The sequence below is a fragment of the Miniopterus natalensis genome, chromosome 21, assembly GCF_054644295.1.
Source record: "Miniopterus natalensis isolate mMinNat1 chromosome 21, mMinNat1.hap1, whole genome shotgun sequence".
Classification (NCBI taxonomy): Eukaryota; Metazoa; Chordata; class Mammalia; order Chiroptera; family Miniopteridae; genus Miniopterus; species Miniopterus natalensis.
Window position 1 is genome coordinate 11,285,874 of NC_142101.1, and position 12,519 is coordinate 11,298,392.

A 12,519-nucleotide genomic window follows, 5' to 3' on the forward strand; every position below is an offset into this window, starting at 1 on the left:
TCCGGAATGACTGCACTCACCTGTCACACCTGGACAAACATTTGTGCTGTTTAACGACACCTTGGGAATATCAAGGTGCTCCAGGTTAGGTTATAATCCTTCACTAGACACAAGGAAAGGAACCTGTAATGTTCTTACCTGACTGGCTTGGCAAGGAGGCTGCTTAGAAATTTTTTTTTTTTAACTCCTTAAGTCTCCACTATAAGAATCTTGCATTTATCAAATATGTTTGTCAACTAGAGGCTCTCCTGCCTGCCAGTCTGGTGCTCATTTCTGTTGGCTGTCAATCCAACTCTTTGCGTAAATCTAGGGCTTAATTTATATAAACCGGCCACTGAGTTGCACTTACCAGGCTCTCCTTTTTTCTGCTTGTGTGTGCTCCAGGATCCTGCTTTCTCGGCTGTAATTCATGACAAGCTCCAGGTCCCCAATACCATCCGGAAGGCATGGAATGACAGGGACAACCGCTGCGACATTTGTGCCACACACCTGAACCAGCTGAAGCAGGAGGCCATCCAGATGGTGCTGACCTTGGAACAGGCGGCTGGCAGCGAGCACTATGATGGCTCCCCGGGCTCTCCCCCGCCCCTCTCCAACATCCCCACCCTGGTGGGGTCCCGGCACGTGGGTGGGCTCCAGCAGCCCAGGGATTGGGCCTTCGTGCCCGCCTCCTACGCCTCCTCCAACTACACAGCCTTCGTCACCAACAAGCACAACAGCAAACCCAACAGCCTTGGAGTCAGCAATGGAGCAGAGAAGAAGGGCATGTCCCCAACCCATCAGGCCAAAGTCAGCCTCCAGATGGCCACCAGTCCCAGCAATGGGAACATCCTCAACTCAGTGGCTATCCAAGCGCACCAGTACCTGGATGGCACCTGGTCCCTGTCAAGAACCAACGGGGTCACCCTCTACCCCTACCAGGTAAGTAGCCTCTGAGCAAGGAAGAGCAGGGCTGGTTAAGTTAAAGCAGAGAAGTGGGGAGGTAACACTTCCTTTCTCTACTCTTGTGCTTTTGGGAACCCCCCCAACTCAGAGCCTAGTGTTTCCATGTGGCCCCAGTGGACATTGCTAAGTAAAGATAAAATACAGGAGGAACCAGTGACCCATGGTCGTGCTCTGCTTCCATCGTCTACAGTGTCTAAGAGGTGCAGACTCCCTCCCTCACCTCCCCCACCTTGATGGGCCATCACCCTTTTCTGTTTGCGGTGACTCTTTAGTGTTGCGATTAGGTTACCAAATGTGGTTTCTACTTTTGTCATTTTCTTTTTTCAGTTGTTTAAATTAGCACATACCCCCAGGTTTTCCTATAGAAATAAGAGAGAAGGTCTTAAATCTGTCAAGGAATCTAAAATATTCTCTTAATTCTTCTTGGCTGAGTTCTCTGTTGGATGAGGGTTGGGTTTACTGTGTTTTCTCTGTCCCCTGAGAAAGTGTTGACTGTCACTGTGGAGTGGAGAGATGCCCATGGTCATGAAGTATATTAGTCAGGGAAGATAACTGGTGTAACAAATGATCTCAGGTTATTTCTTACTCATATCTCTGTTGTATTGGTGTTTGGTGGGTGGCCTTCCACGCTGATATAGGGACTCAGGCTCCTCTAACATGTCACCACTTTGCAGGGGCCTCAGAACCTTCCACCAGATCTTGACAACCAGCCAGGAAATGAGGGAAGAGTGTGTGTGGAGGCTCTCACAGGGGGTCCTGGAGGGCGTACTTAACTTCCATCTACATTCCAGTGGCAAGAATCCAGTCTCCCGGCCCCACCTTCCCTCCCAGGAGGCTGGGAAAGTCAATCTGTCCATGTGCCAAGAGAAAAAAGTATCAAGTTGAGTGAACACATAGCATGGTCTCTGTTACAGGGGGGCAGAGGTGCAGGGAAACAGAAAATGAGTTCCACGTGGCTGATAAACTTCCTGGTAACTTTTCTAGAGTGTGAGGGGGAATGTAGATTGTTTCTCTTGATATCTTGCAAAAAAATTGGGAGCATGGATCATTATCTTAAGAAGTGAACATTCTTGAACTGCCAGATATTGATTTACTTGGTGCTCTGTTGCTTATAAAATATAGTGTGTACATCATTTTACTGAAACTCCCTGTGAGGGAGGGAGGGCACATGTTAGATCTTTTTTAGGATTTCAAAACTGATTTTTAGAGAGGGGGGAAGGGGAGGGGAGGGCATGTGTCCTGACCAGGAATTGAGCCAGCAACCTTTCGGTGCACGAGACGACGCCCAACCAGCTGAGCCACACTGGCCACTAACTGTGGCCACAGATCTTTTGAATTTGAAATACAATGAGCTGTGGCCACAGTTAGTGACAGAACCAAGACCTGCTCTCTCCTGCCTAGAGGAAAGGGTTCCCCTGCTATAGCTGCTTCCAGCTTCCCAGAGCTATCTCTGGTCCACATCTTTTCCACGTGGCTCCTTTTCTGACGTGGCACACCAAAGAGACTCCTATCTTGACCTGCAGGGGCCTAGCTGCCACTTGACTTTGGGGCAGCATTTTCTGGGTTGTAGGTATAAGTACAATGAGGATCCAGTGGCACCTGGGTGGAGCTTCTTGGCCTAATGCTTGAACTTGACCATCTAGGGCAGGAACAGGAGAGCTTTTTCATTGGCGAATAATGTACGGCTTTTGTTTGCAATTTTAAAACTTGCTATTTCGAAAGTTGCAGAAAGTAACACATGGTCTGTTGTAAAATAAAACAAAAAAGATATGAAAAAGTTTAAATAAGACTTTAAAAATCAACACCACCCAGAAACAGACTGTGTAACATTGGGGTGCATTTCCTCCAACTACTTGGTTCCCCCACAATTTGTAAAATTGTGATTCTGTCCGGTTCTGTGATCTGCTTTTCGTTTGATATACTGGGTGCATTTTCCTATGCTGTTATATATTTTCTAAAATATGATGTCTAATGGTAGCATCATATTCCATTACGTAAGTACAATCCATTATCTGATGATGTCCTGATTTATATAACCAGGCATCAATTTGTCGAGTTTAGGGTTTTGCTACTATATGTAAAATGCTCTGGTGCACAATCTTCTACCCAGGTCGTCTTTTCAACACATCTCCGGTTGTGCTTGCACATGATCCTGTTCCACAGGCGACTCCCATTTCACCCCCATTTCACCCCCAGGGCCCCAGTGCCCTTGTGACGTGTACCCGGTGCTGGTTAGAAGGCTCCGCCGCTGCACAGCACAGATGAGCAAAGACAGAGTAGTTGGAGGTGGTGCTTTCATATAAAATACTCAGTGTTGAAAAGCTTGTGAGAGGGGAAAGCTGGAGATGCTGGTTAAGAGGAAGAACAGGGGTTACGGTGCATTTCTGTTATTGGTGCAATAATTCTTTCTGCTCTCCCCCCTCTCCCACCTCAGATGAGAAAAAACTTCCTGTACAGTAGCAAATATTTATTAAGCTCTAACCGAGTGCTAGGCATTATGGGGGGTATCGGGTGGGGCTCTTGCCTTGGCCTGGAAACCTGGATTTCTGTCTTGTAGTCCTTATTGGAGGCAGGTGAACCTCCTGTGATAAGCTGGGGAGGTGAGTGCAAAGGCAGAGAGAGCCCAGACTGCTTTGAGGACACACAGAAGGGCTTCCAGTCCACCCCACTGCTGTGGCCTAAAGCCAGATACAAAATTGATTCACACAAGCCACCAACTGGAGATTGTCCTGGGCACATCTGATTGCTCGATTGCTCCTTCCCAACTCCAACAGACTGATTCCTACATGTCCCCTGAGCAATAGTTAGAGAGATCAGAGGAAATCTCTCTGGGATAAAGAGATCTGGTGCCTGGCTGTGAATCAATGTCCCCGTGTCATGCCTGTCCGCCTGGTGCCCTTGCAGTGGGGGCTCGGGGACCGGCCAGACTGAGTGTCTCCTGTTACGGACATGTCCCTGCAGTAAATTCTCTGCAGTTCACGGGCCGGCCAGCCTGGCAGAGATGGTTGACCGCTCTGAGCACTGACCTCGCTTTTCCTGCTCGCCCTAGCCCACTTCCTTCCACCCCGAGCAGATGGCCCCTGGATCCACGCCAGAGCCCAGCCCTGGGCAGACAGGCATCTAGGCTCTGTCACCGCTGACAGTTCGGCTCCATGCCCACAGCCCCGAGCCTGAGAAGCAGGGGGAATGGACACGGCCCTTTGCCATTGAAGGAGGGTCACAGAGGCAAAGAAGATGCCAGGCTCTGCAGCAGCGAGCAGGGGAAACTTGCACACGGACAATAAGTCCTTCAGACCCATCAAGGCCCACTGCCCACATCCCTGTGTGACAATCTGCGATACTCTTCCAAAGAAAGACTCTTCTGTTAACTTCCAGACATCGGACACAATCCGTGTCCATACATGAAAGCAGAAAATGCTCCAGAACCTTCATTTGACCGCATGAGTTTTGACTGAAAAGACATAACCTGGATTAGTTCCCTGTGGTCAACCATAGATCACTTACATTCATTATAGTAAATACGCTGCAGGGAGGACTGGAACACATGCCACTCAGGATCAGAGTGGCATGAGTTGAATCCAGAACCATGGAGTCCAGTTCCCTAGGATGGTGGGACGTTCGGAGACTGTCCTGCCTCGCTCAAGTCCATGGCCCCACGGGTGGTTGAACCTCAGTTTAGTAGCTTAACATCTTAGTCTATTTTCTTACCTACGAAATCCCCACCTGGTAAGATTATTGTGGAGGACAGTTACGAAAAAAATGAAACCGTTTTATAAACTCTAAGGTGGGCAGACCAATATAAATCATCTTATTTCAACCCCCTCATTCGCCAGAGGAAAACTCTGAGGCTGACACACACGAGGTTTTTGTTCAGTTTCTTAAATCTTAGTTTGATCTCTCCTGCTAGATTGCAGACTCCTTGAGAACATGGGTCCATTTCATTCTCATGTCCCTCAAAGCAGCTAACGTGCAAAAGTGGCTGCTCTTTAGAGAAAACTTTAATCTCATGGAAATGTGAAAGGTGTTTCTTATGATCAGCCCTAGATTTAGGAAAAATAATTGCAGGCCAAAAACCTATCTGAACCCCAAGATTTTTGATGGAAACCACCAGTGAGTTGGCTCCAAGCTAATCTTTAACCTGAAGTATCTTAACAATAATAAATAAATCCTTGGATGCAATGAATAGAATCTAGTGGCATTTTGATGTCACAGTCAGTCCAGGGACATTTCAAAGGGTAGATATACTTTTTTTCTTGATAAATTGACCTTGTCAAGAAAATTCAAGAAGATGTTAGATTAATACACAAGTGATAAACCCATTATGGATCATTCGATGTACCTTCTCAGGTTAAAGGGAAACGCATTTGGTGAAAATGATCCTGCTCTCTCAAGAAGCATCTGTGGGAACCCACGTCACGGATGATGCTAGACCGAACTCTGGCTGAAGTCAGGGTGGGATTGTCTCTTTTACATCTTTAGAAATTGTGTCTAGAAAGCACAGGCATTAGGGGAGCTTCTATTCAAGATAGATGAGCAAGGGGGATGCCATAGCTGTACCAACCTGGAAACAACTCACAGTTCGCTAGACCCTGGGACCTCTGCGGAACTCAGCCTTTCTCTGCAGAGGCCAGGAGCCTGGGGACGACTTGCTGCTGGCCCTTTCTATGGAGGACATCCTAGTGCCCCTAAAAGGAAGGCAAGGCTTTGGGGAGGCAGGCTCTCACTCCAGGACTCGGAGGCCTTGTTTGTGATGGATTCATGGAGCCCAGAAGCACGTGTCCTAGAGTAGTCGATGCCCAAGGCACAGGGCCCACCTGTGCTCTGTCCTCGCTGAGCCCCTTGTCAAGGAGGAGCATGGTTGGGTGTTGGCAGTGGGTCAGGAGCGGAGAATTCCCTTTCACATTCCCTGCTCAGCCGTCTGTCCCCTGCAATAGGCAAGTGCCCTTCCTGTCCCCGCCCTGGCATGTGTTTGCTGGTGCTTCCCAGCCAGAGCAAGAGCACGCGATGTCACAATTTGACAAATGGTGACCTCACAAAGGCTTTTTTTTTCTTTTTTCTTTTTTCTTAGCATGGGGTTTGTTTTCTCCTGTTTATAGCTGGTCAAGAGAGTATATTTATCTTTATGCTTAACGACAAACCATGAACACAAGAGAAGGAATCAGGTTGTGTATTCAGTCCCGGGCAGAGGATTTCTCAAGGAAGCGGTGCTCGGGCAGAGCCATGGTCGGAAGGGAATACGCAAACTTCGTCAGGAAATTTCAGAAATATTATTTCTGTGGTCATTGACTTGGCGTGGCAGGCTGAAAAAGGAACCCCGAAGACAGTCATGCCCTGATCTCGGAACCTGTGGACTGTAAGGATTGTAAAAGGGGTGCTTGGCAGATGTGAGTAAGTTAGGGATTTTGAGATGGGGAGATCATTCTGGATTATCCAGGGTGGGTCTGATAGAACCATAAAGGCCCTTATAAGAGGGAGGCAGGAAGATCAGAGTCAGAGAGAGGCGGTGTACGGATGAAAACAGAGATCAGAAAAGAAACAAGGTGCTACGCTGCTGGCTTTGAGGATGGAAGATGGGGCCAGCAGCCAAGGAGTGAAGGCAGCCACTAGAAACTGGGAAAGTCAAGGAATCACAGCCTGCAGACCCATCGTAGACTTCGGGCCTCTAGAACTCCAGAGAAGGAATTTGCGTGATTTTAAGCAGCATGGCCAGGAACAGGGGCCATTCGTCCCACCCGACAAGCCGCATCACCCTGTGGATGAGACAGCACATTAGCAAGTCAGATTATTTCATTTGGGGGCCGCCACAGAATGAGAGCTTACTCATGCTGGTTCTCAATGGTCTCAGATTTCCCTCTTGTTACAGCATCGTAATTACAAGCACACCACAGCCGCTCTCCACTGGCAGCTAGTAATTAGCATTATGTAAGTCTCTCAGACTGTTGAAACTGCAGAAAACACTCCAGGCTGGGGCTGGAGGGCAAGGGGCGACTGGAACATGCGCTTGAGGGGGCTCATCTTCCCCACAGGGTCTTCTGACCTGATAAACGGGCTTTCACACAACTGCCCCGGGATCACTGTCACCGTCCTGAGCATCCAGGGCATTGGAAAGCACTTGGAAAATTGGGGAGCAAAATGTGTGAGTGGGATGATTTTTGAAGTTGGTAAGCAGAAGGCATGCTCGGGGGATTGTGGAGCAGGGTAATGGGAACATTTCCTTGCTTGGCAGCAGAAATTCTCGACCTCGGGAGCACACCAGAGTCACTAAGGAGCATTAGGAAAAATAGCAGTGCCTAAGCCACACCCCAGAGCAGTTCAATCGGAATTCCTGGGGGTGGGCCCTAGGCCTTGGTGTGAACCCCAGGGTCAAGGAGCACAGCTTTAGAGAACTGGTCGCAGAGAAGATTCCCTAGGTGGAGACTCTTTCATAGGTACCTTTTGTCTTCGGTAGCTTCCCACATCCGCCCTCATTTAAGCCATCTTCCCAGTCTTGGTTTCTTTAGGCAAAATATTTGCTCTCTTTACAGAGTTGGGGGAGGGAACTAAGGGATCCCCACTGTCCACGGGGAGCTGGCTAAGGGGTAACAGCCCCTGCTGCTTTTTTTTAATGACAAAGTAAACAGATTTGATTTAGAAAATTCCAGGCTGATGCTTATGGATGTTTTCATGTCTCCAACAGTGGGGACTGATGTGGGTCACCCTGCATTTGCCGCTCACGCACTGGACTAAAGCTTGAGCAGGTGTCTTAGCTGCTATGTACCTGTGTTTTCTCCTCTGGAAAGTTCCAGAGCTGTTCCAGAGATGATACGAGATAATGTATGTTGAATACTTAGCATGTGTTTGTAGCTCAGTTAAGTAACTCTGAGCACCATCTTCTTTTAGTCAACTCAGGTTCATAGGACTCAAGACTGGGGGGGCTCAGGGCCCCCTTTTCCAATGTAAGAACCGGTGGTCGATGAAAGAGCAAGACCCAAGCCATAAATGAATGTCAGGCATATGAAATAAATGTTACCCAGCAACTTGGGAAACACCAGCCACCTCGACATACAAACCGAGACCAGCTTTCCTTACACGAGCAGGTCAGACTCCAAGCGCAATGACCTCACTCTGCCGGGAGTGATTAAGTTGATAAAATATTGAAAGGCCCGGGGACCAGGTTTTCTCCTCATTTGAAGATCTTTTCAGCGGAGGAGGCAAAATACAGACTTAAGCCGTTTACAATTCTACAGACTAGTAGAGGTAGCAATTACAATAATCCGAAAGGGGAAAACCTCAGTATTTTGGGGTTAGTTTGAAATACGAAGGAATTCAGGCCTAGATCATGATTCTTTTTGAAGAAACACTTTGAAAGACTGTTCAGGTCTTCGATTCTTGCGTTTCTTATTTATGGTAAAATAGATAATTTTATATTTTTACCCTCCCCCCTGTCCATGGTGAAATAGAATTGTAATACAATTTTATTATTATTCACATATCTTTATTTATAAAGTACATCAGATACTTCTTTAAAAAATATTATATAATTTGCAGTCTTCAATAGATTAGGAAATTAAAGTCTCTCCTTACCTTCCCCACCCTGGGCATACACCTAATTGTTTTCAGTTTGAGATTTGACTGTGTTACGGTCTTGAGTGTTACAGATTAGGAAGCCTCTATTTTATAGAGGTATTTGTGAGAATTTAGGTAATGAATCATATGTTTCATCTGCCTAAGTCATTACCAGGGAGTCATTTAGGTGTTTAGGAAGCATATTAGTCACCCTGTTTAGACTCGGGAGACCACTGAAAGCATTACTGCTGTACCAGTGGCCTCAAAGGGTTAACAACATACCCTTCAGCTGCTGGTCTGAGTGCCTGGGAGTGACTGAGAAGGGAGAGAGAAAAGGGGCCATATGAAGAGTAAACATAGTAGCAGTTAGGTCTGTGCTCAGGACTACAACCAGCATTTTTGTGATTACATGTCTAATCTGAGCCAGTCTGGCAGTTTCCATCACCTTAGCCAGGCTGGCTTCCCCCGGTCCCTGTAGATTCGGCTGTGAGGAGCAGCATCCGTCGGAAGATTGAACCACTCTGTGAATTACACATATCAAACCGAGGCCCAGAGACATCAAGTGACCTGTCCAAGGTCACACAGCAGGGACATGCCAGAGCTGGATTCCAACACAGTCGCTGTGCACTTGCCCCTGTTCCCCACCGCCCTGCCGATGGAGGGGGCGGCCAGCTCCCCTGATGGGTCAAACAGGCACCCTTCCTGGGGATGGCCACCCAAAACCCTGTCTACCCATTTCTCTGGGCAGGTCTGTCATTAGGGTTTCCAAGTCAGGTTTTACATTGTGCTCCTCTACAGTCATGCAGAAATAAATGCCCTGTGTGGCATCTTCTCACTAGGTGGTGGGGCGGCCATGGGGACAACACTTGAACCCTACAAAAAAACCCCTAAAAAGCTGTTAGCAATGCTGCCATCTAGTGAGACTTGCTTTAGCTTACTTACACAGGGCCGGGCCTTGTCACTAATGTCTTTTTAAAATTCAATTTCTTGGGTAGCATTGGTTAATAACATAGTATAAATTTCAGGTGTACAATATTAGAATATGACATCTGTATATTCTATTGTGAGCTCACCATCCAATGTGGTCTTCATTTGACAGAGTAATATATGTTTAAATTCAATGTCCTAACACACATCCCTTAGAAAGGACCTTGTTGCCTGAATAGATCTTCAGTGGAGATAGAGCTTGGTTTTGGTGTAGTGGAGAGAGCACCCAGACCTGCCTGTGAAAAATCGCTCATGTGGTGACATTTTGACCACACAAAACTTCAGTATCCTCTCCTAGTATCTAAGCATCCTGAATATATACTATCCTATTGCTGTGAGGGTTAAGTCCATTCATTCTGAAATAGTGTTTTGAGTTCTAAGCACTGGATTTAAATGAAGTTACACGCACACCCACACACCTGCACACCCACACACCCGCACCACACTTGCAAAATGGTATTCCATACTGAGAAATCCTACAAAATCGACACAGATGGGCTGCTTGCAGGGTGTAGACTCAGAGCACGGCTCCCTGCCCTTCCCGCAGCCTAACCCCATCTGCAGGTGGGGAGCACACACCTGGAACGGTGCGCAGACCCCTGGAAAACTGGTGGGACTGGTGGGTTCAGGAGACTGAGGCATCCTTACATCTGAGCTCAGTTTTTAGCGGGCGCCTCATGATGAATCCTTGGAACACAGGCCTTTTGCGGGGCCCACTCTGTAGCCTTGAGGTGCGTTCAGAGCCGTTTCAGCGGAGACTGACTGGAGTTTCTGTTGGACACAGCAGTGTGCTGTTTTCCTCCACGGACACGTTGCACTTTGTCTAAACAGCGTCTTTGATAGGATGCGGGTGCCAAGGGAGTCACGGCTGCTCTTAGGCTGGGTGGCCCACTCCCTGCAAACACCCAGTTCAAATAATCAGAAAGCTGAGTATTGAACACATGGGCTCCGGGTGTCTGTGGGACCCTCGGGGCCAGAGACAGATGTGGGGGGGGTTGGAGGTGAGGCTGCACTCTCTGTAGGAGGTGGGTACAGGTAAAGCTAGGCGGGTGAGAGAAGCCCAGGCCTTTGGGCTCTGGCCCAGTGCTTTCTCCACGGTGTCCTTCTGTCTTGTCAATACCTAGACATGAAAAGCAGTGTCACTATGTCAGAACCACACTGTGCAAAGTCACTTAGCGATTTATCTATCTATCCATTCAGCAGCGCTTTTTGAGCCAGGCACTGGACTAGTTTCTGGGATACAAAGTGCAGAGCTTTAGGCCCTCGAGAGAGAACTTGGCTTGTTGTGAGTGTCTTGGCGTCGGAAGCCGGTGGAGAACGAAGCGCTGCTCTGCTCGCCTCTCCTTTACCTGCACCGATGCGTGGGGAGTGGGTCGGGGGGCATCCAGGGCCGTGCTTTCAGGAGTGGCGCAGAGTGACTCCCCGGCCCCTGATGGTGGGCGGGAGCTGTGACCCTCACTACTGGGGGGCAAGGGGTGGGGTGGGGGGCTCAGGGCTGGGGCTGCCCGGCTGGGTTGCAGCTGTGCAGGACTCACCTTTGACCACCCACGAGCAGAAGCATCCTGTCCTTCCCCTCCCCCCCTGCTCTTGGTGGCTGCAGACACCGCAAGGGTCACAGGGATCCCCCTCGCCTGGCTTTGAGCCCTGTGTTAGCGCTGTTCCCCCCTTGAGCGACCCCTCCTCTTTAAAGCTCTCCGTTGATAAGATGAGTGGTGAGTAGCTTCATCAGCTTAACCTACGACGACTGTCACTGCTCATCTTGTCGCTCGCTGATCCTGGGAGGAGACAGAGTTCAGTTGAAGACTATGTTCCAGTGAGAATGTTCATTTGCTCAGTGTTTTGAGGCGCCCACCCTATGCCGGGTGTCAGGTACTGGGTTAGCTGAGTAAGGCTTAGCCCCGTGCAGGACACACGGGGGACAGGACAGAAGCTCAGATGCCATGCTGGGGGCAAATAGGGTAGAAGCCGGGTACAAACTCCATCCAGGTGTCAGGAAAAATGCAGCTTACTGGTGGTGGTTTGCGTAGCTGTGACTTGGATGGACTTTTATATGAGCAGTAATCCAGAAATAAATAGTAAATATTGTATTCGTGGATGAATCAGAAGATGTATGATGCAGCCAAGCTTTGGATTCCGCCTTTAAAAGTATCTTCCAGCCTCCCTTGCGTGCGTGGTATTAGCAGCAGGCAGGGCTGCCCCGACACCTCCCCTGACCCTGACCCTGACCCTGACCCTGACCCTGACCCTGACACTCCCCACAGTGGGCCTGGACGTTGGTGTGGACCTGAGCAGGTTGGGCAGAAGGGAGGAATCAAAACGAAGTTCAAATTCTACTCTTCTCCCTCATCTGCTTCACTCAGCCTCTGGCCATTCCCCCAGGAAATGGTCAGGGCCCTGGGCTGCAGTCACCAACTTTGGTTTAATATGTACTTATATTTCTGAGGCCAGAACAGGCCATTTTGAAACCTGGAGCTAAAAAGTCACACCTCTCTCCATGGTGGCTCTTTGCTGTCCATCTCACGAGAGTGGAGGGGTTCCCAGGCCTGGCATGGAAAGAAACTCTCTTGACTGCAATGTTCTGGCAAATAAAAGTCTCATTTAGTATTTGGTGAGAATTAGTTTTAAAGAAGAAAGCCCACGATATGAACATTTTAGTGGGTTTGTTGTAATAGAAGAAAACCACTTTCTTTCTGGGTTGATACTTTGTGAAGGAGTAAAGTATATAAAGTAGATTGAAAATATTTTTCCCTTGAAAAAGGGGACTAAACTGACTATTAGAATTATGCACTTTTAATTACTGATTTAAAAAACAGCTACTTTAAATGCCTAGTCACGTAAATGTCACAGTCCCGATTTGCCCAGATTTGCTCTTTTCCCCCTTGTCTTGCACATGCGATGCTCTCAGCATTTATCACTGTGTTTGAAAACTGCCAAGATAACGACTGTGTTAATTAACCTGGTCCAGTGTATTTTCACCACAAACAGGAGCGCGACTGAGGGGGTCCCCCATTCCTTCCACATCTGGCTCCCACCTTCCCCAGA

The 12,519-nt window shown here is 48.4% G+C and overlaps 1 protein-coding gene across 1 annotated transcript in view; it reads left to right on the forward strand.

Annotated features, from left to right (window-relative positions):
* KIF26B (kinesin family member 26B) overlaps positions 1–12,519 on the forward strand; it is a 274,759-nt gene that overhangs the window by 100,628 nt on the left and 161,612 nt on the right. Inside the window, exon 3 of the mRNA XM_087828935.1 lies at positions 385–921. Within this exon, the coding sequence (XP_087685061.1) occupies positions 385–921 (537 nt within the window). The remainder of the gene's footprint in view (positions 1–384; positions 922–12,519) is intronic.